This window comes from Xenopus tropicalis, chromosome 10 (assembly GCF_000004195.4).
Source record: "Xenopus tropicalis strain Nigerian chromosome 10, UCB_Xtro_10.0, whole genome shotgun sequence".
In the NCBI taxonomy this organism is placed as follows: Eukaryota; Metazoa; Chordata; class Amphibia; order Anura; family Pipidae; genus Xenopus; species Xenopus tropicalis.
In genome coordinates, this window is record NC_030686.2 from 22489002 (window position 1) to 22515415 (window position 26414).

At 40.7% G+C, this 26414-nt stretch overlaps 1 protein-coding gene across 9 annotated transcripts in view; it reads right to left on the reverse strand.

Moving 5' to 3' along the window:
• The window catches only part of rbfox3 (RNA binding fox-1 homolog 3), a 564559-nt gene that overhangs the window by 20803 nt on the left and 517342 nt on the right, over positions 1 to 26414 (reverse strand). For 8 of the 9 annotated variants that reach the window (XM_012952840.3, XM_031894300.1, XM_031894299.1 and 5 more), the window contains 7 exons: positions 17871 to 18122; positions 12710 to 12847; positions 9833 to 9886; positions 9115 to 9207; positions 7056 to 7116; positions 6465 to 6518; positions 423 to 555 (listed from right to left, as the gene is read on the reverse strand). In XM_012952840.3, the coding sequence (XP_012808294.1) occupies positions 423 to 555; positions 6465 to 6518; positions 7056 to 7116; positions 9115 to 9207; positions 9833 to 9886; positions 12710 to 12847; positions 17871 to 18122 (785 nt within the window). The remainder of the gene's footprint in view (positions 1 to 422; positions 556 to 6464; positions 6519 to 7055; positions 7117 to 9114; positions 9208 to 9832; positions 9887 to 12709; positions 12848 to 17870; positions 18123 to 26414) is intronic. The other variant, XM_004918569.4, reaches the window with a different exon arrangement.

Consider the following 26414-nt stretch of genomic DNA (forward strand, 5'->3'; position numbering starts at 1 on the left):
CCCTATGTATAATCTGATTGTAAAATTTGATTCAATCTGATTGTTAGCCCAGGGTATCAGCCAAGCCAGAATGATACAACGCCTGAGCAATCAATTATTAGTGCCCTACTGTAATGATAAAAGTCTGCTTAACGGTGCAGTACAGCTATTTCCAAAGGTTCAATAATATCTAGACCACATAAAAGATTCATTGGCTTATAAAAAAAAATAAGTTTGTTTTCAATAATTTTTAATGACTCAAAACAGCTACCCTCCCATTAATGAGATGTTGACTTATTAGAACATAACAAATCCACAACCACAAATCTATAGTTATAGAGTTGAAATTAAAAAAAAGTGTAACAGGAAAAATGTATATTGAGAGAACAGACAGTGCTCGTAACCCTATAGACAAGGTCCTCTAGCACTATGGTGATACTTACGCCCCATAAGTAGGAATAGGTGGGGGAGGAGGGGCGGCACGGAATGTGTTGTAAACCGCTCGTCCCCTTCCCCGTAATTGTGCCCCTCGGTATGCAATTGTTGCTCCTGCAGGAGGGTATGGGAAGCCGGTTACTGTTGAGACACAGAAAAACAACTTGTCAGTTTAGCTAGAATAATTACCCTAACTCTAGGATCTAATATTCATACCTCCCAACATTTGAAAAGCAGAAGGAGGGACAAAAATGTCTGCCGTGCGTAGCGCGGCAAATTTTTTTAGGTCACGCCCACTTTATGGCCACCCCCCCCCCAAGTGCACCAGAAGACAGACACGGTGGCCCCAATCATTTTATGACATATTGTGGCCCTAAGGATTTCATTATGCACTGTGGCACCTGTATTTAATGACAGACTCATGACACACATTGGTAGCCAGGTGTTATGTTTTGCATTGGCGCTAGAGCAGGGACCCCCTAAAACATTGCTGGTCCTCCCGCAGTGTCCCCCTACTATGGGCTGCTCCCCACTGCAGCATCCTCCCCAACATCCTTCAGCTGCCCCCAGCATCCACCCAACATCCTCCAGCTCCCCACAGCGTCCTCCCCAACATCCTTCAGCTGCCCCTTACCTTCCTCCAGCTCCTCCCAGCGTCCTCCCCAACATCCTTCAGCTGCCCCCAGCATCCACCCAACATCCTCCAGCTCCCCCCAGCGTCCTTCCCAACATCCTTCAGCTGCCCCTTACCTTCCTTCAGCTCCTCCCAGCGTCCTCCCCAACATCCTTCAGCTCCCCCCAACATTCTCCCCAATATTCTTCAGCTCACCCCAACATCCTCCCCAACATCCTTCAGCTCCCCCCAACATCCTCCCCAACATCCTTCAGCTCCCCCCAACATCCTCCCCAACATCCTTCAGCTCCCCCAACATCCTTCAGCCCCCCCAACATCCTTCAGCTCCCCCAACATCCTCCCCAACATCCTTCAGTTCCCCCCAACATACTTCAGCCCCCCCAACATCCTCCCCAACATCCTTCAGCTCCCCCAACATCCTCCAGCTCCCCCCAACATCCTCCCCAATATCCTTCAGCTCCCCCAACATCCTTCAGCTCCCCCAACATCCTCCCCAACATCCTTCAGTTCCCCCCAACATCCTTCAGCTCCCCCAACATCCTCCCCAACATACTTCAGCTCCCCCAACAACCTTCAGCTCCCCCAACATCCTCCAGCTCCCCCCAACATCCTCCCCAACATCCTTCAGCTGCCCCTTACCTTCCTCCAGCTGCCTCCCAGAATCCTTCTGCTGCCCCTTACCTTCCTCCAGTGTCCTCCCTAGCGTCCCCCTGCTTTCTGTGGCTCCCCCTGCTCCTACCACCAGCTTCCTCCGGCTGCGCCCCAGGGCTCTTCTTCTCCTCTCGTGATGTCACACGCATGTCTCTTGAGCGCCGCAGCTTCTGCACTGTGAATGCCTTTATGTTAAAACTGAAGTGAGCGGCGCAGAAGCTGCGGCGCTAAGGGGAGACGTGCGTGTGACGTCACGGGAGCAGAGCACTTTAGAAAATGGGACAGATCCGCGGCTATCCGGGACAGCAGGACAGGGTGGCAAAATCGGGACTGTCCCGCATGCGGGACAGTTGGGAGGTATGAATATTTGCTCTGCATTGTACATTTTCTTTCATATTGAAACCTAGATTAAAAAAAATAATATAATAATAAATATATATAATGGTAAATATACAAAACAAGTAATGACCAGCTCCAATTACACAGTGATCATAACACAAATACACTAGGGGGTTGATTTACTAAGACACGAATTCGAATCCGAATTGGAAAAATTCCGATTGGAAAACGAACATTTTGCGACTTTTTCGTATTTTTTGTGATTTTTTCGGCGCCTTTACGACTTTCCGGAAATTGTCGCAACTTTTTTGTTACCAATACGATTTTCGCAAAAAAAACGCGAGTTTTTCGTAGCCATTACGATTCGCTTGTATCTTGTCGCGACTTTTTCGTATTGAGCGCTCGTAAACGGCGGGCGAAACTTTCAGACTTAGCATGATTTTGGAAGCCTCCCATAGGACTCAATGGCACCCTGCAGCTCCAACCTGGCCCAAGAAAAGTCACCATACTGAAGCTTGAATGAATCACTACGAAAAAAAATCGCAAAATTTTGCGCAACTTTCGGAATGGCTACGAAAAAGGCGCGACTTTTCGCACAAGTTTTAACGCTACGAACATTCAAAATCTCAACGAAAAAGTCGCGATAATTTTCCGAAAAAATCGCCAAATACCGATCATTACGAAAAAAACGCAATCGAACGCGTTCGGCCGGTTCGTGAGTAAGTAAATGGGCCCCAAGGGGTCTTTTACTATTCCGTGGTGTGCAAGTGGTAGAGCGCTAAGGGGTGCAACCACACACTGAGCACTTGCACCCCAGGCAATGCTGCTCTCTGGGAGTCACTGCAGGAAGCAGTATCAGATGGTGCAGCAATAGCAGAAGTCCCCATTTCTCCGTATGGGAGCAAAATTTCAAAGTTTAGCTGCGGCGGGGGGCATGCTGCCCCTAAGATTGTGCTGCCCTAGGCCCAGGCCTACTGTGCCCTATGCTGCCTGTGTGTGCCATACTCTGCCTGCCCTATGCTGCCTGTGTGTGCCATACTCTGCCTGCCCTACCCTGCTTGTGTGTGCAATACTCTGCCTGCCCTATGCTGCCTGTGTGTGCTATACTCTGCCTGCCCTATGCTGCCTGTGTGTGCTATACTCTGCCTGCCCTATGCTGTCTGTGTGTGCCATACTTTGCCTGCCCTACCCTGCCTGTGTGTGCCCTACTCAGCCTGCCCTATGCTGCCTGTGGAAGGTTAACCTGGCAGGGGTTTCCTCTCGGAGTTTTGTTAACATTTGGAAATAGTCATTATATGGTTTCTAAGATGTGTAATTATATGCTGGGGGTTGCTGTACTATCCACAGGGGAGGGGGAGGAGGCACAGGGTTTAAGAGTATGTCTTAATATAACATATAATAATATATGTAATAATAATAATTCTTTTACATAAGAATGAAGGGTGATATCCATACAGTGTGCACCAACCATTTGGGTTTTTGCTGCGCTACCACAATTAATGTTGGTATGGCACAGATTATTTTTGCCCCTGGCAATGTACTTATTAAATTAAGGTTCTTGCCTTCCCTTACAGTACCTCTAGTCCCAAGAGCAACAGTGTTTTATGGGCACTGACCAAAGCACTATAGACTGCACAGTATCCTATTAGAGAATGAATACAAACACCTAAAGGGTCAGCAGATCCATTAAATGAATCACAAAGTTACTGCAGTGCAGGGGTCCTAGGTTTGACTGCAGCCAGGTTACCATCAGCAACTTGAATTTATTTTTTTCCTGTCTCAAAATGGGTTACCTCCTCCCAAACTCCAAGAAACATATAGTCAGGTAAATTGACTCCTGATAAAATTGACCCTAGTGTGTGTGACTGTGACAGAAACCTTAGACTGTTAGTGCTGCAGCATATGTCAACACTATTTATATAAAGAATAGATACTAATATTTAGTATAGATGCCAGCTAGAAAAAGTAATTGTCTGACCAGTAGGTGTCACTGAAGCATTTCTGTGTTAGCACTTGCCTTGGGTATAAATCTGATTATCTAAATGGCTGCAGACTCTTATAGAGCTGGGGAATTACTGCCAATGCATGGGCCCTGTTTATTAACATTCCAAATAATTTTCATATGAGAATTCCAGCACAAATCAAATTTAATTTATGAAAAAGTTCAATTTGGGAAAAATAAAATGCAGCATTTATTACTGTGTGGCAATTTTTAAGTACAGGCTTTCCTGCAATTTTTTTAAAAAAAAAAGGCTATATACTGTTTATATTACTAATGGGCACTAGCAAAGGTAGTGCCCATTGGACAATCATACATTTTCGTAAATCGTAAATTTTGTTTTTCAGGTTGTCGGGGATGGCAGCTTCAGTAGTGGGCCTATGTAAATATTTGCTGCGGCTATGTATATATACACACATGTATATATATATATATATATATATATATATATGTATATATCCCCTTTATATCATTAAAACACATATATAAAATAATATAATTCCCCACTTTGATATTTAGGTTACTGGAGTTGCACAACCTATTATAAAAGCATGGTCTGAAGCCTTATGCTTTAATATGGCCATGGAACTCCCTGATGGCTTCTGATTTCCTTATATTTTACATTAGGGGGTTCTGTATTTTTTTCTCTCTGTAAAGGAAAAATGACATCTGCTGAGTTGTTGCTATGGGTTACTAGAACTGCAATGACCTTTGCACCGGTGATAGCATTAACTCCTTTCTATACATAGCAATTTCCCAAATGCTGAACATGGCAATTAATTTCATTAGAAACAGCAGATACATTCCAATTATTATTCCCTATACTACTGGTTATGGTATTTTAATAAGTGTTATTTAATTAAATGTTAAGGCGTTAAGAAAATCACGTGCTACAAATTAGTGCATAAGGAAAACGGATTATACTTACAGTCAGATCTTAATTGTGGGGGGATTCCTTGCTAAATATTCAGGACATCAGTACATAATAAGTAATTTTATAGAGAGCTACTCAGTTAGAGAGTCATAGAGAGTTCTGTTACACCAATACTTCATTGTGTGTATTGTATATGTTTTTATTACAGAATACAGTGCCCACATTATAAAGAGTACCACTAGGTGTCCGTTTGAGAGCTAGCTTTTATATATTAGTGACCATCTTTCAAAAACTACATTCAAAAAGATACGTTGGCATGTTGACAAAAAAAATGACTGACTGACAAGGCCTGACCTAAAGCTACATGATAAAATCACTGTAGTAAGGATCTATTGTAGTGTAATTAATTTATGGCGATTGTTGTCCTATTATTTTGCATTTTTATTTGCTGGTTGCTTCTGTAATATGCTGCACACACTGAGCAACACCATGCTTTATAAAGAGAGGTGTACACACATTTAATCTATAGTGCGGCTATTCATTTGTTGCAATGTGGAGGTCAAAAAGATAACAAAATAAATTGCATGTGACACGTCTGACTAGTTTAACGACAGAAGAGTAGGAGTATGGAACGAATATAAATGCTGACTTTACAATTGTACTACACACCAAGGCCCCTATTTGTACAGGTGGTGGAGAAATACCATTTCCAGTGTTTTTTTTTTAATTTTACAGTCCTGTTCGCCTTGTAAAAAACGGTTATGTTATAAAGCCCTTAAGCCAAGAAGATTTGCACAAAAATCTGTCCTGTTAGTAAAATTGCACAGGAAAACTCATGCAAAGGGACTACTCTTGTTTCTATGCAAGTTTTATACATTCTTGTTCATTTGAATGGGCTTTGTGATGTTAGCGAAAGTCTAGCGAATACATTTTTATTAATAGGTACTCCAGACTTTATACATACTGAATTTACATGCAAAGGGGAACTCTGTGGCCTTTTAGTCACTAACACTAGGTATGGAAAGTTTTGTATGGTTGTTTTGGAATAAACTTTAAAGAAGAAGTCTTTCCCCCAAACATATGCCCTGATTTCCTAACCTGTGTTGGACAACTGCTCATGCTCATTGTTGGTCTTCCATTACAGGGCAAGATTCAGTGTTGAGAAATGCCAGCACTAACCATGCTTTATTATTCTGCTTGTTTTCAAGGGACAAGGATATGGGGACGATTTAGGGGGGCAAACTGGTTCTTGAAAAATACTACAATCTTTATCTAAGGCAAATGTTCTTCTTTAATTTCCATATTTATAGACAGGACCTCATCGCAAGTAACATCTGGAAATGGAATGTCCCCCTAAGCATTAACATTAACAAAATTCAGTATAATATCTATAAAGCATATTACTTGTTTAAACATAGAATCTATTACCTGGAAACCTGTTACCAATAATGTTCCAAAATACAGCAGTGCCATGCCATATAATAGATCTTATGTCTATATACTAGAAACATTATTTTCTCCTACCAGCTTTCTATATAATTATATAAACATACCAGCATAGAACTCAGGTCCATACACTGCTCCAACCACTGGGTTTAACTTCCAGCCTGAAAAAGACAGATTTGAAAGTAAATAAATCAAAATTTTCAACTCCCAAATCTCTATTTTACTTAATGGCTAATATAGTAAACATAACACAAATAGTCCCTGCTATTCTTCCTTATTACCATGAAGATAAAGGTGATATACTAACTACACAGCTAATAAGGCCATCTAATTGGACCAAAGTTATATACTAGTGCTTTGTATCCATAATATTAACTTAGTGTTAAGAAATAAGGTTTGTCTTAATGTTTGAAAAGTATCTGTAAGGACTACATATGAACACACAGTTCATCTAAGGGTTCTATAACAGCCAGCTGTAATAACAACAAGGTAACACAGTGTAGACCCTTTGTCCATAAAGATATGCAATTAAATGTAAATGCTTAAATCCTAAATTAGCATCTCCCATCCACTGGACAACATGATATACCATTTACTACTGGCAAAGGTCCATCAGGGAACCAGAGAAAGTCCCCATTTAGCTATTTCAGCCTAAGGTGCTATAGTACATTTCTGTCCAACTGTAATGAGGCACTTACCATTTGTGTAAGGGTTGACAGGTTTCTTGTTAGTCATAACCCGAGCAGTAGCATTATTTACCTGGCAATGCAATGAGAAAAAAAGCCTTTTACTACGAGGAAATAATGTCCAAGTAATTAAAAACATTTTGCTTATAGACTGAAATATATTTGTTTTGGGATGTCACCAAAATAGTTTCATTAATCCTAAATGTAGCTTCTTTTGTGAATATGAGCATGTCAGAGAGGAGTTCCTTGACCATCTAAAGGCACAAGATCACAGGCCAAGAGCTTCTACTCAGGTCATTTAACTTCAAGGTGTCTATATGCACAAGTCAATAGGGTTTATTTATGAACCAGAAGGCAGGGTGCAAAGTGCAAAAAATGGCCACAATCCACCAATTTTGCACTGTCTTTCTTCTTAAATGAACTGTGCCTGCTCCCATGAATACAGCACTGCCTGCATTTGGCAGCAATGTAATTATGAGTGCCACCTGCCCCATACTTGTCAGCTAACTTGCCCATAAAGGGAGTTAGGGAATGGACACCAGCCAAAACAGGGCCCCTGCATTCTACCTGCCTTATGGCAAGCAGTAAGGACAGGACTGACCTGCCCAAACCAAAGCTGCACCTTGCTCTGTAATTTTACAGAGCGCAGCCAGACCCAGGCAGAGGTGCTCTCTACATGAGTACTAAGGAGCATATCCTTGTGTTCCTTCATGCTCTTGGACTGCTTCTAGAGTCTGCTGACCCCAAATTAGTTATATGAGACAAGTAAGAAGCTGATTACATCACTATGTACCATTTATAAAAATATATCTTTTTTTCTACACCTTTTGCAATTCTCAGCCAAGCAGGACTGAAGCCAATGGCTCCCAGTACATTCCATATATCAAACACATATGTCAATAACTGTTAGCGTTAGAAATGCTGAGACTGAATATTATATCCTTCAATCCTATTTCAGGGCTTTGAATCCTTAAAAAAACAGAAATATAACCCTGGCTGCTGTGCGTTAGTCTATATTAAAGTCATATATCTGGCATACAGATATAACAGCGTCTGGTACGTGTATTGTGTTGGTAACACTTTGCATTTTCTGTAAACATTTCTGCACAAATATGAGGCAGAGAGCGTGTTCATCAACAAATCTGAATTTTTCAGCCTGCAACCCAGACATATTTATGTGATGCTGCTCAGCTTCCCCTTGTGTATTACCTGCGACTGTTCCAATTCAGTAGATATAAAAGCATCAGCTTTAAGAGGTGATACCTTTTCCAGAAAAGGCTTTGTTCCTCCTACAAACTTGACCAGTTAATATGTATAGTTGGGTGATATTGTGCTTTACAAGTAGTTAAACCACCTCTTTCCTGAATGGCTCAGTTTCACAGCATGTCAAGTCAGCAAAAAACGGCTGCTATATATTTTGTTATGATACACAGTGGGGCCGGCAGGATGTGGGACTGGAGAGGGAGCAGACCGCAGTGCAGGGTTGTGCCAAATATCACATTTTATAGTCTGGTCCAACACTGAAATGCTAGAGAGATATTTTGGCTAAAGAAAAATGCTTCATGTAACCATAAAGCGCTAATGTGAGCAATAAAACAGCATATCACAGGCAGCTCTGCAGAAATGGCAAAGGAGAGGGGTGTCTGAGTGCCTGAGCTTCTTGCAGAGGAAAGGTGAATGCAATCTAAGATTTCACAAGAAAAACAGCATTTTGAACCCAAAGAAAACTTTATATTTTGAAGCCTCCTAGAATAGAATTCTACATTTTTAGCAATACTATGTGTTTGAGATAAGACTATAGTAAACAAAGTTGCCATTTATCATTTTATAAAGCTGGATTGTGGAAAATGAGGCAAGATAAACTGAAAGTCAACCAGCTACAGGAATTTAGGGCCCATTTACAAACGGCACTACTAACGCTACAGAACCATGGAGCTAGTGGCATAGCTACCAAGCACAGATCCATGCACCGAATATTGTACGAAACGAGGTTTCGGGCCAGCTTAAGACAGTACATATATTGCATGAGACTGACTCATGAATTATGAGTACAAATGTATATAAACTGCACCTCTATTTTTCTTCCCTCAACGATTGTCCCGTTCAGTTTCTCCCGCGCACGATCTGCATCCATGCTAGTTTCAAAAGTTACAAACCCAAAGCCCTAAAGAGCAGGAGAGTGGATAGGGAAGAGGGGGATAGAAAGAGATATCCAACAGTAACAGTGTTAAAAGACAAAAAGAGATTTAAGTAGAAAAATGAAAGTTACAGTGTTTGTGATGGAAATGAGAGAAGGTATGAAGCTGAATTAAATTGTTATAAGAAGTTAAAGGGATGCAATGGCAGTTATTTAAGAGAGACGGGAATCCCAGTATAGCATAAAATAGTGGTTAAGCATTGCTACTTTCTGTATCCAGCCTTACTACTGATTAAATGATGGATTTTATTACATAATAAACAACCGAGAAAAGGGCACATATGTAGGATTCATTGGAATTTTCTCCCAACCCAAACACCCCTGGAACTATTGCTTAGAAGAGTGATGGGTGACACCGACAGCAGGCACAGGATATAGATATAATTACTGTAAGGCCATCCTACCCACCACTATTCCACGCTATACAGTGATAACACTGGAAGCGGGTCCATGTGACAGGTCAGAGCGACGCTCTCCTGCCCCCGTTATAATGCAGATGGGGACATGTGGAAAGCGCCACTGTGACAGGCAACGATTTGCTAATCCCTTATATCTTCAGGACATACTGCACTAATGAGATATCTCCACTCACCTTGGAGCCTCGCTCGTTAAAAATGATTTCCACGTCTAAAATCTTCCCGAATTGCTGCAAAAGGTACAAACGGAAAATGTTGAACAGAGATCATTGAGAGTGTGAGGAGCATTTGTCGGCGGAGGTGACGGGGACTGGTGTTCGCAAAGGGGCCCCCGAGATAGTTAGCACAGGTGCTGGGAGCATTAACACTAACGAGCAGGGCAAAAGAGACTTATATGCCGATCGAGATGACGCATTACTTAATTAATACTAATTGCCTGTCTGAAAGCAAGGAATTCTGGCTCGTTTACGAACAAAGAGTGATAAATTATACTATTATATTACAGTAATGAGTGAAGAATCAAGATGAAGGGGCACACCTCTCAACCTGCCATATCAAAGAATGTGTGGGAGGCTCCTAGCCAGAGAAGCGCTCTCTCAAGAAAATGAGATCGGTTACAGAAAAGACGACTACTGGCATTTACAGTGGCATGTGGCAATGTGAACAAGGGTTTATTTGTGACGTGTGACGTAAAAATAAAGCAGGTGGAAAAGACAGATCTCTCTGAAGCCTTCTGCACAGTTACGTTCAAATAATTGAAGCACTTGTCATAATATTGTGGAGAACAGACAACAGGCATTTTTACCCTATGCCAGTGATCCCCAACCAGTAGCTTGCGAGCAACATGTTGTTAACCACCCACTTTGATGTTGCTCCCAGTAACCTCAAAGTAGGTGCCCATTTTCAAATCTCTGGCTTGGAAACAAGTTTTGAAAGCACAGAGACACAGTTTTACTCCAAGCAGAGCCTCTGCAGGCCAGCAGGCCACATTTTTCATGCTTGTGTGGTTTGTCAACACTTTTTACATGTGAGTGTGGCTCGTAAGTAAAAACGGTTGGGGATCCCTGCCCTATGCCAACATGATATAAAAAAAGGTAACCAAAAAATCTTCCATGTTGAAGGCATTTATAGCAATGGGGACACTCACTAAACTAAGTCATACTTGGATGCTGCTTAGCTACAATCCAAAGAATACAGCAACAGGAAGCTCTGGAGATGATGAAGACTACCCATGATAAGTCTGTTTGGTCAATGTTGGTGATGTTTTAAAGGGGATTAGAGAAGCTCTATAAAAAAGAATTCATGATCATGCAGGGAAAGGGAGAAGTACCGCTTCCATATTTGGAAGGAAAGGAAAGTGATTGCCCCAAATATTAGAACCTAGAAGAACAAAGAGAAGAAAGCCTTACAGCACAAGGAGGCAGCATTCAGAAGACCTTTTCTCAAAGAATGAATGATCTAAAGTACAAAACAAAAAAAGACTTCATGACCTAAGGTCCATCTCCTTAGAGGAGATATGACCAGCATGCACAAATATAGAGTAGGTTAATATGAAATCTTTTTGCATAGTCTGGTCATTTGACAAAAGAACATCACTTGAGAAATGGAGGGTTTAAAATTGCCATGGGTAGGGCTTCTGCACTGCAAGGGAAATTGTGTTAATAATAATGGAATTAATAAGCAAAGATTGATTTATTAGTGGAGGGATTTGTAAGTATGAATTGCTCTCAATAACTAAACCAGGAGCAATCCAGTTGCTAGAAAGGAATATTTTTCAACTTAGTGCAGCTGCATAATTTCTTGGGGTACGGGGCTTGGATCAAATTATAGAATAATAAGCAATAAGAGACTTTAACTGAATACTGTGTCCTTCTTCAATCTAATTTACTACTTTGAAAGACTTTATGTTCTAGTAGAAATTAACAGTAACATAAGGCGTTGGTACTCCCTTTAGAGCTTCTCTGGTCCCCAGCCTAGCTGCTGATTGGTTCCTATCCAACAGTGCAGTGTGCTGAGTGCTACCAACTCCCCTGCACAGCCTAGGAATGGAGGCAGCAGGAAGAGGAATAGATGGGTGGGACTAGTGGGTTTTCTGGAAAAATTTCAATAAATCATCCCAAAACACTACTTTTAAAGCACATTCTTTCTATTTTTAAATGAGTATAATTAATTGGCACAATATATTTTTTTTTTCACACAATATGTTCCCTTTAAATGATATCAAGCAGTCAACCAAAAAGGAAAGGAATACTCTGCTTTCATTTATAAATGAATCTCTTTACACTGGGGTAGTACAGGCCAGGGATGCCAGAACACCAGAACACCTTACAGGCTTGTTCACCAAACTATATTCCTCCTCTTCTCACTCAACTTCTTTATTCACCTAGTCTCTTTTCTTTACATGTAATAATCTATTCTTCCATTTATTTAGCCACTATGTTCCATACAGAAAAAAGTACTGATTGTAAAATAGGCATAATCGTTAGCATCAGGAGGGCCCACTGACACCTGAGCCCACTGCAAGTTTTTCTAGTTTCCCAATGGGCCAGTTTGACACTGCAATGGAATTTTCTTTACTTTTGGACTTTGTACTTTTTAATAAAAGCAGATAAAATACCCATGCAAGTATGAAGCAAATAGCCATAATCAGGATAAACAAAGAAGAAAGAAAGCAAGAAGAGGGGAACCTGAGGAAAGCAAGGGGGGGGGGGGGAGAGACATCACACAGAAGATTATTAGTGCTGTAAATCTTAACAGCTCCTTAGAGAATAAACAGAAGCAGTTCACTGATCAGTCTCTGTGGACAGCGATTCATAATTACAATAAACTTCCCATTTGATTGAAGCTAAACAATTAATTTTTCTTTGGCTCTGCAGGTGGGGGTGTGATGATAAGATATGGATGAATTCCTCTTACAAGGAAAGATTCTTCCATGGCTGTAAAGGGAAAAGTATAGCAGCAGCAGCAGAAGTCTTTTTTCAGCACAGGCTGAAAAAAGTTTTTGCTCTCACCCGGGTACCAGTTCTGCTCTTTGCAACCAAAAATGTACTTACCCCAAACATCTGCCGTAGGTCAGGATCTCGAAAGCGGAAAGGGATATTTGACACATGTAATCTCTTGGGTTGTTGCTTCTCTGTGCTCTCTGGACACTGTAGCTGCTGACTGCTGTCTGTCTGTGATACTTCATCTGTCTGTGATGCAAAGGGCAAAAAAAAATGTATAAGCACCAGGCAACATGAGAATGTGAGTCCTTAGCCAATGCCCCAAATCTCCAGGGTCTCCTCCTCTCCTCGTTTCGTACGATAATCGGTGCGTGTATGGCATGTCGGCGAGTCGACCGATATCGCAGGAAGCTGCTGATATCGGACGACTCGCCGATCGGACAAGTTTGAAAATTTTGATCGGGCGCCATAGAAGGCGCCTGACCAAAATTCTCCCTTCAGAGCTGAATCGGCAGAAGGAGGTAGAAATCCTATTGTTTCTACCTCCTTACCTGCCGATTCAGCCCTGAATGGTGTGTGGCGGATCTTACGATGTTTCGTGCGACCGATGGTCGTACGAAACATCGTCAGATCGCCACGTGTATGGCCACCTAACACTAGGAGAATTTCTCACCGAGTCCACTGCAGACAAGAGGGTGCTTATGATATTTATATTTTAATCAAATTGAACTGAAACAACAAGAGTTTTTATGTTTTTGCTGGTGAACTATAGGCAGCCTAGCTTTGCTATTGCCCGAGGGACATTGTGTGCAGAACATTGCTATACATGTATTATATTACGTTGTGAGTTATTACACCGCTCTGCATGTTATTAAGGCTACACTAGCTTATACAATACTCCGACTCTTAGGTCAACTCTATTTTAATACATAAGTACAGGTGTAATTACAATAATATATGTCCTTATTTACTTCTAATAAGTCAGAATATTATTCACAAGGAATTAAATTCAATGGTTGACCAGTTTACAAAGAAATTGCTCAGCTATGACAAATGCGTTTTATTTTAAATAGCTAATAGGGAGGGGGAGCAAAAACCCTAAGGGGTCGATTTACCAATGGTCAGTAATTTTTACCAAGCGTAATGATGGTATTACCACTGTAAAATGCAATATTTAACTCCAGCAATGAAGAGATTTGGCTCCTTAATTCTCACTTGTAATTTGTAAGGAATTAAGGAATCAAAGATGTTTGGCTGCATCACACCGTGAGTCTTAGCCTCCACTCAGTATGTGCTCTGGTAGTGACTTTCTGTGTGCAAGCTCCTGAAACCTCAGATACAATACATGGCCAACAAGAAATTTGGGTGACCGCTACTGCACTAGCAGTCATAAATAACCCCTTATGTGTTGGTTTTCTGATTGCCAGCAGTCACTGCAAGATTACAGCCATCCCTGCACTGGTTTTATGGAGAGTCATACATAATTTATTTGTGCCAATATCAGGCAAGAGAGATTTAAGTCAAAGGGAGGCAAAACAAAGAGTACTCATGAGAGGGTTCATTCAGAAGGGGTCCCGGCGTATGATGGAATGCTTATTTGCAACCATTGTGACTAACTGTGAGGTCAGTTCATCTCTGTGCACTAGATATTTTCTGAGCAGTGTGAGTTTAAATTAAGTGGGGGCTGCAAGCTACAAATATCCACCCACACAAATTTCATATTGTCCTAGCGTCATTTATCACAAAGTACCACATATGTTCTTGCACAGTTGCTCAAAGTATTGCTAAACAAGGGAAAGCGTGTAAAGTAGATGAGAATTGGGGTCATTTATCAGCTTAAAGATACCATAAATCTGGTCCATTTATCAAACAAATCAGCTGCTATTCTTTTACTGCCAGAAATAACTATCCCTGGCCTCCGTGGTTTCTGAAGAACTGATTTTATCGCAGTTATTAGATTTGTAGACTCTTTTGCCCACTGTTTTGCCTCTGTACACAGGATTGCAGTGAAATTGCCCAATTAAATGAGCTCTGATCCCCCTATTGTATAACCTCCTGTCTGGCCACCCTTACCTGGTGTCAGCAGTTCCTTGCAGACCCATACTTTCAACAACACATGAGATCCATGCAATGTAGTCATCCATATTACCATAGAGTGCAGTGAGTGACTGTTTGGCCTGTGGACTTTCTCAAAAAGATCTATGTTACATTTTTTTTAAGGAAAGCCCTAAAATGTCTTAGAGATTGATTTTCTCCAACCACCTCTTCTGCTATTATACCAGTCCAGACATCAAGTATCCACTATCAATCCTGTTGAATTAGCAACATTGCTTATTGTTAGGTTATATTATACAAGTGGGGCAGCAATACATAACCTATCCAATTACACCAGGAGATCTCATATGGAGCCTCAGTGGAGATTTATAGACAGCATGTGAGATAATGCTGTGTAAAAATATGCTTCTTGGGCAAATTTGTGAATATTACATATTAATCAGTAGCCATGAACCCATCTGCACAAATGGTTCAATTTGTTGTGATACAAATGTGAACAATGAGGCTGCTACGTAAGAGAATGGAGAGCCTAAGGAATCTCTAGGTGAAGCCCTTGATAGGACAGACCAAATGAGTTGGACAACCTCTTTGTCATTGTAGCTGGTTTAAGTAGTCCAGCTGTGCCTCCCAAAAAAAGGGATGAGCCCTAAAAGTTGTCAGTGTTTATGGAGGGCACAGCAGTGTCAGTAAGTGTGTTGAACAGAGATGGAATGATCTCTTGCGAGGGAAAGAAAGCCCTGGCAGAAGTCACCAGGTGCAGCACTTCTTCACAGTGAAAAGACAACAAGCACAGCTGTCAGCCTGGAGGGTATTTGTCTATAGGAAGGGCTAATGCTCTGATTTAAGAGGAGAATTTAAGTGATTCCCTTGCAGTGAGATGTGAGAGCTCCAAAACAGAGTTAACTCCTTGCTTGCCAGTAAACGGCTGATACCTTGACTGCTAAATGAACAGGAAATGTCCATCATATAAGATATGAATAAGGGTTCTTAGAATCCCCATTCTCTTAGACAGACATGGAAGCTGATAGAGAGTTCCTACAGAGACTGATAAAATATCTGCAACTTAAAAATGTAAAGAAGCGGCCAAGTGTGTTTAAATGCCCCCCAGAAGGAACCTAGATGCTGTGGATCCCTGCAAATGCCACACGCTACAAGTTACTGGGCAACCTGGAAACATGTAGAATCTACAAAAAAGCGTTAAATGTATATTCATCGTAAACACCCCCTTGTTAGAAGAAGTTAGGGAGAGATGTTTATGTGCTTTTATGCTGGAGAATCGTTGATATTTGGTTGATCACCGATGTTAATTAGTGAGTGCAAGTCTATGCCTACCAAATTGTATTGTTGTCATGTGGGACTCATTCTAATTCCCAAGAACCATGCAAATGCAGAATATATCCAAACACTAAGGAACAAGATGTGTGTGATGTATTAATGCCATCCCTTTGGTTAATCTGTGTGTTTATTTGCTTAGGAATGGAATGCAGAGTCAATTGATCAATCGATACAGCCAGTTGAGTTTGGCATTTTTAAGGCAACAGCTACATTATACAGTGAGTCGTCAATTCAAAATCAACAGATCTGTTGGTGCAACAGAGACTGATATTGTTGTTAGCAATCCTCTGTATTAGTGCTTTATCTGATGTTTTTTGTAGATGGGGGGGTGATCACCCCTACATTTAACTCTGAGAGGTAAAATGTAAGTGGCAGTGTGCAGAAAGCAAGGCTGGCACCGAGCTCCGGCTTTGTTACTGTGCAATGACTATGCAGTGCTGGGCTCAGCACTTTTCCCCTCTGAGCTGCAGTACACACACATAATTGAAGCTATCTGTTTGGAGAGCGGCCAAGCAGGTCGATTACAAGCGATTAGAACAGATAGGCTTGCCTGCAACTGGAGACAGATAAGGAAACCTCCATGCATATAGCTCCAGTGTGCTTCTCCTGCCCGCAGAGAAAAAGTGCTGCTAATAGGGTGCCTTCTTTCCCCAGGATGCCATGGTTTCACATCACTCTCGCAAGTTAGTTCATTCCATTGCTGGAAATGCAGCTGGCGTATTACAGTGCAATGTTTTTTTGGCATTTCCATCAGGAAAAGAAACATAGGGCTTGGATAGTTTTCATAGATCTGATAAACAATTAAAAGGACTAGTTATACATTCACTTCTAATTATGGCTATAAATCATATACCTACAGCCCTTTAGCAGGGAATATCGGTGCCTCTGAAGATGCCCCCAGTAGCTCCCCATCTTTTTTTGCTGCTGACCGACAACATATGATCTGGATACTGTTATTTACCTGAGCTTAGGGACCAACTTACAATGGCTTCACAAGATCACAGATTGGGAGCTGCTGTGGACAACTAGTTCAGTACTGTAGTGCAAAAGTATCAGCGTTAACTGCAGTGATTAAAGACTTCTGGACAAATCTTGCAATCATTTTACATTGAAAACTGACCCCCATTTGTACTGCAGAGGAATAATATACATAGCTCATCAGTAGGTTCTCCATACCTTGGTCTTTAAGCTCTTGTTGTCCTAAATCTGGAGGACTTAATTCCCTACAAAGGTGAGTTGAGTTTAAAATGAGTTATGAAGCCAGACTGCAGAAACATCTCACATAGTGTTAAGTAGTGCACAGGCACCCTGTATCATATCATAAAAAAACATGGCCTGGAGATCGCTACTGTAAACTACTTGACTAAAATTCTTAAACATCTGCAAAAGAAAATAAATGATACATTAGGCGACGGGAACCCACTTCCCAACTCTATTTGTAAAACTTGCTAGGAATGATTAATCCTGCTGATACTCATCTGTATTAATTTATGAGGACATATAAAAACATTTATAAACACATTCGGAGACGATTAGAACATCTGAGCAGCTGCTTGATGGTGTATTTCCAAGCAGGCTTTAAGAAAAGACAGGAACGACAGTCACCGACCGTTCATGGAGCTGAAGGAGTGGGGAGATGTCTACAACATTAACACAGAAGTGCTTTATGTATGGTGTAAAAGATACAGATGGACAGCTGGCATATTACATAGCAAAAACCACGGTAGAGAATGTGGCATTTTTAGCTTTATAGCTCCATTAGCCCATCTCACCATTGCGTTGTTGTACCTGGAGCTGAACTACAAGCTTGCAAATGTTTGGGCTCCATTCCATCACTGTCACCGCTAAATTGGCAATTTCAAATTCATGGCCAAAGTCTTACCGTAAGTGTTTGTGTCCCTGTCACAGATTGTGTGCTGACTTCATTCCCTTGAGGTTCTCCGTGACTATGTCCTGCTGTATACAGGGTCAGTGCATGCTCCGATACTGTAGTCTGGCCAGAGTAATCCGGTGTAGGAAGAGGGTGCTGGGTGGCATATTCTGCTGGAAGCCCATTCTGTGGGGGTTGTGGATACTGTGTGGTGGAATATGGTTGTGCCATTGCTTCTGGAGGAGCGGAGGTGTCTTGGTTACCCTAGGTAAGAGAAGGCAGGTATTTAAATGCCATTCTTTCTGGTTGGAAAAATGACAAAAATGCACAAGTTTCAATTCCTCCATCATTTTTAGGTAATCAAAAGGGAAGGCAAAAAGGCAAAAAAAAAAAAAATATATATCTTTTGTGTTCTAAGTTGCTCCAGATCTTTCAACTGCACTTGGTTACAAAACACTACACAATTTTGGGGAGGAAAAAAAAAACCATCTTGACAATTTTCTGCTCAGTTTTTACCTTATGCCAGGGTGATGCAGCTTGGTGGTTGCACAGTTCCCTATGGCTGGTACCTTACAAAGTACATCTTTGCTGTGTGCAGAACATTAGATACACAGCTTACCTGGACATGGCATGGGATGGGCTCATCTGTGTGCCTGCCAGGCTACTGCTAGAGTATATGGCACAGCCCATCCAGGTTTTCAGCAAGGGGGTTATTTAATGTGTCTATGCCATTGCAATGCATTTAAATTTTTATTTAAAAACTGTGAACACTACTTATAACAGGCTTATGTGTCTTATTCATGTATATTTAATATATGTGTTTATATTTAAAGGAAAAAGAAAATGCATTACATTATGCACCAGAATTAATTTTTTTTTATAAATGCAGGCAACTCAGCATTATATCTGCCAGATTTATACAAGTATGACCTAGTGCAGGACTGTTACATTTTTTTTCTATGGGTTGATTTTTCTTTAATTCTTATGATGTCAAAGAAAGAAGTCTACGGAGCCCTTAAAAATCACTTTGGGGCCACAAGTAAAATGTGGGGTTCCAGGTGGCCAGTCTAGTAAATGTAACTAGCATGACTCTTTAATAGCAGAATTGCACCATCTTGAGCTACATGCATATAGCATGTAGTAGAGCGTGTTATGTCCATTGGCTGGCTGTGAATGCTGGGACATGTAGCCAACTGCAGAGAGACACGGCTGTTTTAATGATATTAAAGGAAAACTATACCCCCAAGTGCTATTTGTAGTTGTAAGTGCTATTTGTTACTCCAAAATAGAAAATTGCCATTTTAAGAATTAAGGGTCGCACATTCACAGTGCACACAAACAAGCCAAGGCACACATACTAGGTCACAGCAGCCAATGTATTTTTCAGTTTGGAATTCTTTAATAGGTCACTTAACATAGTATAAACTATCTGTGGGTTTAATATTCATTCTGGGGGTATAGCTTTCCTTTAAGTAAATATACTTATGTACTTACATACACAGGAGTCACATATTCCGAAGAATTAAATTTACAGCCATTTTAAATCACCCTTGTTTTCCTAGAAACCCTCACTAATGCTAAAAGTACCAGATCTGTCCAATTCTGAGCAGTGAAATAAGTATTACGAGCTGTCTTTCTCTACATCATCAGCTACCGGCATTTTTATTAAACAAAACCCATATGCACATCATCCCTTATATAACGTGCCTATATGCTGGAAATGGAGTTTATGAGAGACAAAAAAGATGCCAATTAAGTTTCTCATTTCTCTTTGGAATCCATTTTCTGCATTAAATGTTTATTGTTAAGCACGTGCCTTTTGAGGAAAGTGCTCAGAATATAAATTTCCCTGGAGATCGCATGCATTGGAACGCTGGTTCTATGAGTTATTTCTGGTTCTGTGCTGGTAGGTTCCCCCTGTATGCCAGAGAGGTGGGGGGGGGGGTTTAGATATACTAGTCATGACCCTGGGATGAAAGTACTAGAGCACTAAGGGACAGTGCTCCTTGGTGCTGGCTTAGCAAGCACTTGTGCCCCAGGCCCAGGGTAAGCAGCACTATGTTCCTCAATCTGGATTGAAAATCTGGCATAAGGAGCTAAATTGTCTGGAGGTGTAGCCAATCCCTGTGTGTACTGCCTGACGCTCCCTAACTTGCGTGTCTAAATGACAGGGGATGGGACAGCAGGGGGGATGCTTATGGGCTTCCCCTTGCCTTCCGGCTCTCATGAATGCAGGGCTGACTACAGAAGACTGTGCTGTATTTGTAGGGGAAGCCGGAGGTCATGGAGCCTATGCAGTGTGCAAAAAAATGGCCAGTTGCACCATTCTTTTTGCACTTTGCATGCTATGATACACTTGTAAATTATACTTACTGACTTGCCATTCATTTATACCGTAAATATTGTGATGCACCAGCCACCTTTGGCAAAGCCTGAAGGCATGGGGACCATGGTAGCACTTCTGCCTTGAAGTGTTGGGAGTCCTGAGTTTGATTCTGGCTTGGGCACTATTGCATAGAGTTTGTTCTACCTTTGTCTACATAAGTTTCCTCTGGGTGCCCTGGTTTCTTCCCATACCCCAAAAGAAGATGAAGGCAGGTTAACTGGCTTCTGATTAAAGCTTGTAGTACAAAATTTGATTTTCACAGGCAGCAATAAACCATTAGAACAATGTCATGACCAAGGGGCACATTTACTAACCCACGAACGGGTCGAAATGAGTCCGATTGCGTTTTTTTCGTAATGATCGGTATTTTGCGATTTTTTCGTATTTTTTGCGATTTTTTCGGCTTCTTTACGAATTTTTCGTTACCAATACGATTTTTGCGTAAAAACGCGAGTTTTTCGTAGCCATTACGAAAGTTGCGTAAAAAGTTGCGCTTTTTTCGTAGCGTTAAAACTTACGCGAAAAGTTGCGCCTTTTTCGTAGCGTTAAAACTTAAAAGGTGCAAAGTTTCACGTAAGTTTTAACGCTACGAAAAAAGCGCAACTTTTTGCGCAAGTTTTAACACTACGAAAAATCGCCAGATTTTACGCAACTTTCGTAATGGCTACGAAAAACTCGCGTTTTTACGCAAAAATCGTATTGGTAACGAAAAATTCGTAAAGAAGCCGAAAAAATCGCAACAAATACGAAAAAGTCGCAAAATGTTCGTTTTCAAGTCGGAACTTTTCCAATTCGGGTCGGATTCGTGGGTTAGTAAATCAGCCCCCAAGTGTAACCAGCACAGACAACAGTGAAAATTGTAATTCAAAAACATCCAAATGGAAGATCTCCCTAAGATGTTGTTATCACCAAGTAGAACTGTAAAACATCTCTGTTGTATATTCCACTTTAGAGGTGCAGACAGATGGGGTGATCAGTCTCTGTGATTTTTAAAATCCAGTTGCAGCGACTACAAACACAAACATTGCGGCAACTACTACTATTGGAACACAGCAACTTGTACACTTGTGCACGTGTCACCTCAATTAGCTGTTGTGACATTGTTTTCCATTGGTGCGACTGGGGTTTTAAAAAATCTCGGCGACTAAGGCTTCGCCCTAAAAAAATGACGCTCACAAATAAACACAAAGCTCATGCTTTGCCTATGCTAACATTAAATTTCATGAAGTCATGTTCGAAGTTGAAGAAACTTACCCTATAGAACAGGGGCAACAAAAACAATACAAATTCTTGCTCTCTCATAAATAGTCTACTATGCTCATCCAACATATAATCACCCCCTTTCCTGCATATCAGTACAAAATGCCTATGAAGGCATCCAAACGTGTTCATGTTCTGTTTAGCAGTGCAGAATTGCATTCGAATGGCTGCACAATTTCTTTTTATCTCTTCAAGCCTTAAAGGCGGTGCTGGACAAACAGATGCAGCAAGGAGATCAGGTGATCTCAGATGCCGCTGGTCTCTTGGGAGAGTGATAAATTGCCCACATGAATCAAAGAGATACATTTAAAAGGTTTAATACAATTAGCCCTGAAGTAATGAAGCACTATACCTTTAATAAGCAGAGCTGGCAAGTCCTAAATGAATAGCTGCATTTCTTCATTAGCATAAGAGTGATTTCAAGTAAATGGTTAATTAGGAATCTGCAAAAATGTTCTTTCCTTTTCTGCAATCAGGCCCAGGCCAGTAGCTTTACGACTTGGGTCAAATTAATCTCTCTGGTTCATATATCAGGACATCAGTAGCCCTGAAACAATCATTCTATACAGAAGAACTATAATCAGACCCCCATGCACCCAAAAGCCAACAGCTACTATGCACATCCATGGTAAGATCTGCAGAGCCAACACCCATTTAATGTAGCACCCAAGATACAGGGTGCTACAGTAACATAACATATAATAAAAAAAACCATATATATATATATATATTTGAAGGGTAGGGTTTATTGAGATTGACACAGGGGACCAAAATGTTGGCATGCTTTGCTGCATGTATATTTTATTATTTTACACTTACAACGTCAACCAAAATTGTGGTTGTACAAAAATGGATGCAGCTGTTACACTTACTGACTTCATTAATCAAAGGTAATTGTGCCAAAGCATGCTCCCCACACTTGCTCACATTTGCACCAAGTGCCACAGTATCTATTGATGAAGGGGGTCCATGGAGTTCTTCCCTGACACACACATGCTCAAGGTATATCAGTTACCCTTTAAAATATTCTTTCTGTAAAAGGTTTGGGATAGACTATATGATATCACGCTACAGCGATATCCTGTTATTAACAAAGCTTTCAGATAGGCAGTGCAATGGAAAATCTAATGAATGATTAGAGGGATTTTCAGGCTTTCCAGATATTCCTCTCTTGTAAAGGAAACATCCTTGAAGAAATACTTGTAAACTTTCCCTGACCCAAAAGTTCAGGTAATAAAAGTGGAACTGTAATATTAACAGGCACTAGGTTTTGCTAACTAGAGACCTTAAGTTCTCACCATAGAGCAATTGTTAAGTATAGGTTTAACAAGATAAAGTTTAGACCTTTCTGCTTAAAGATATACAGAAGGTGATACTAATACAATGATTATATTAGGAGGGACCAACCACGGAGCTTTGACCTTACTTAAGCAGAATTCCTGAGGAACGATTTGTGATTCTGGGACCAACGGTATATTGTGCAAAAAGGTTCTGAAAACAATTAGCCGTGGTTTCCAACCAAATTATCACAAAAAGTATCCCAGGAAAGTGTTTTATGAATTCCATGGATTAACATGATCAGTCCTTACTAGCACCTGAGGCCTGCCTTAGGGCTCTGGCACACGGGGAGATTAGTCGCCCGTGACAAATCTCCTGTGTCTGGGGTGACTAATCTCCCCAAATTGCCATCCCACCGGCGACAATGTAAGTCGCCAGTGGGATGGCACACGCTGCGCAGGCGATTTCGGCAAATCGCCGAAGTTGCCTTGCGAGGCATTTTCGCCGATTTGCCAAAATCGCGTCGCTGCGTGTGCCATCCCACCGGCGACTTACATTGTCGCCGGTGGGATGGCAATTCGGGTAGATTAGTTGCCCGAGACACAGGAGATTTGTCACGGGCGACTAATCTCCTCATGTGCCAGAGCCCTTACACATATAAACTATATCTTATATAGCTTAACTTATCTTGCCCAGAATTGTAAATATCTACAATCTCTGTCATTGTGTTATCAACGTCTTAGATATGTTGTTAAAACAGAAGCATTATATATACTGTTACCTGGACCCTGAAGTGTTACTAGTGTTCAATTATTTACAAGCAATGTCTACTTCTCCCTCTTTGTGCATAACTTTTTGTTGTTTATGTTGTGTTTTACCAGAAATGCCATTAAGCAACTTGGTTTTTCTTCTTCCGGATTGTTTCTAGCCATATTCCGCTATATAGGCTGTTGAGAAGGGAGCCATGCAGAAAAATGTCTTAAATACACCAAGCCCTAAAGCTCTATCTAAGGATAATTGTCTAACCCCCACTTCCTGGTAATTATACTTTCATCTGCATCTTGAAGGAGGGCATCCACAGCCTAGAGCAGTCTTTTGAAGAGTCTTGCTGAGTACCCTTTAACAATCACCATGACCAACAATGCCCAGGAGACTTTTTAATAATAAAGACATTACTAATATTTCCATGTTTCTGCAATAAATGCATGAAGTGACAGTTAACAGTCAGCAGAATTACCACTCTCCACAGGGGACCTGTCCAGAGCACCAAGTTGTTTATCATCCTTGAATGCAGCCCTGACAATATCTGTGATGTATTGCTTGAGGTTAGAGTCAAAGAGCAGAACTTACTGTAGCTCATCCTTTAGTCTTACATTGTGAGAAGTAAGAGAGTTACAGTTTTCCATTATTATCAAGCCTACAATTTCGGCTTGCAATATATGCTAAAAGACTAAAAGGCATAATTATTGTATGTGAAGGAGCTTTATGAGTATCATGAGGCCACCATCCAGGTCTTGAAAGAGACCCAACACTGAAATACATACTTATAGAGCAAAAAATATTTGGGCATTTTGTTGCTGTGACAAAACATTGGCAATCAGCTTTATACTCGCATGATAATGCAAAGTGGTCTGTTTTATTGTGGGTAAAATTTAAATTCAAATCTTCAGGAATATGCCCCTTAATATCCAAAAATCCTCCTTAAATGAATATTATTTTCACTAATTAATTCAAAGCTGAATAAGCCATACTGCATCTGGAGAGCCATATATTTGGCTGAAGTTTTGAAACACTATAATGATGCACTAGGGAATTTGTACACATAAATTAGTATTTACAAGGCTTTCCAAAACTTGCATTCCTTGCGTGCATTGGCTTTCAAATCAGTTTGTGCTCTGCAGCTTTGATAACATCACAAATCTTTTTATAGTAATTAAAAAAAATAATTTTTACTGGTTAACTAAAAGCACAGTTGGCCATTCAAATCAAAGTCAGATTCTAACTCTTTGGTTGGTTGGCTGGGGAATGTCAGACCCTCTTCGCCTACCTACAATGCAAACTTTAGCTTTGTATGCAGCTGCACCCATTTTCCACATTCAATTAGATGTAAAATAGGCCCCAAAGAACAAAATGGAGCAATAAAAAAAGAAAAATAGAACACAAACCAGTTTTATTCCTCACTATACTGAGTGTATGGGTTTAAATGCAACCCATACCCTACTGCCCCCTGTTCTTGATTAACATATTGCAAACAGTAAAGATTTTGGGGATATCTGAACAAATCTAAATGACAATGCCTGCAGGCCAAACTTACATGAAAAACCAATTGTACAATTTAATTATATGATGGTTACAGTTTTCCTAACGCCAAAAATAAATAATGTGTCCTTAACAGTTTCCATTGTTATTCTACCAGCAACGTTTAAGCATGAGTAGTTCGAATTGTAGCCACTTATCACCTGTGTAAACAAAGCAACGGTCACAAATGGATTTCCTTAATTAAAATTACAGCTCAATGCACAACTTCGCTATATTTACAGTACAGTATGCAACAGGAAACACAGAGCACATATCTTATAGGTGTGTATGAATAAGATAAGGTTCCACAGTGTGACAAAACTATTTAGCTAGTTATTAGCTACTAGATAGGTGAAACTGAACTGAAGTTTCCCCTGTGTTTAGCTCTATTTTAAGGATTTTTATAACAGTATCTAGCAGCCATATTCCTCTAGGCAAGATTTCAACCACATCCAATCCCACTCTTAGCAGTCCACCCAGCTGCACCGCAACACTACACTTTGTCCCCAGCAAAATGCTTCTACATGAATAGAACAGATGTTGTGCAAAAGTAAGTTTTATTGAATTTAATGGTGCTCTTTATTTGCAGGCATTCTGCTTAGAGAAAGTGAGTCAATATGAGCTATGTTATGCATTGCAAAAGGGTTCCTGACACCTTTGGACTTTGAATGTCCGCGTGCTAGGTGAGATTCTACGAAGAAGAGAACCTTTGATGGAGAGACATGTAAACATCAATATCTTGAAACTACTATGTACTAAGTCATCAATTTTTAACGGTGCCCAGTAACATTCCCTGCATTTCTGGGCAAAGGCTCAATGAGTAGGAAGTTTGCAGATTACGCAGACAGAAAATAAATTAAAGTTTGGCACTCTCTGGGCATTAATATAAAGCAAATCGGGCAGAGCTGCATCGCATCTAGGGATGACACAAGATGCTTTTGATAAACCGCACAGATGAGTGGAAAAATCAGCAGCACTACTTAAAGGGACTCTTTCCTCAGTATATAAACTATTACTTTCCTACAATTATACAGCACCTTTAAAATGTATGGCAGAATGGGAAAAGGATGTTGGAAAACCTATTCAGAAAGCACATGGAATAATATATGGCCAGCAGTCTACAAAAAGCCTTTAACAAACTGATACAAATAGCAATTCACACTGCTGGGGCTGTAGGCTATGTTGCACAGATCAGGTAAACAATAGGGGAACAAGGTACTGGACTACAGGGCTGTTTTAATAAATGTGCAAAAGGGCCCAAAATTTAGCCCACCTGGATAGACGACCCAATAGCACAGTTTTTTAATCTGGGATAACTTTTGGCAGGTCCCTCA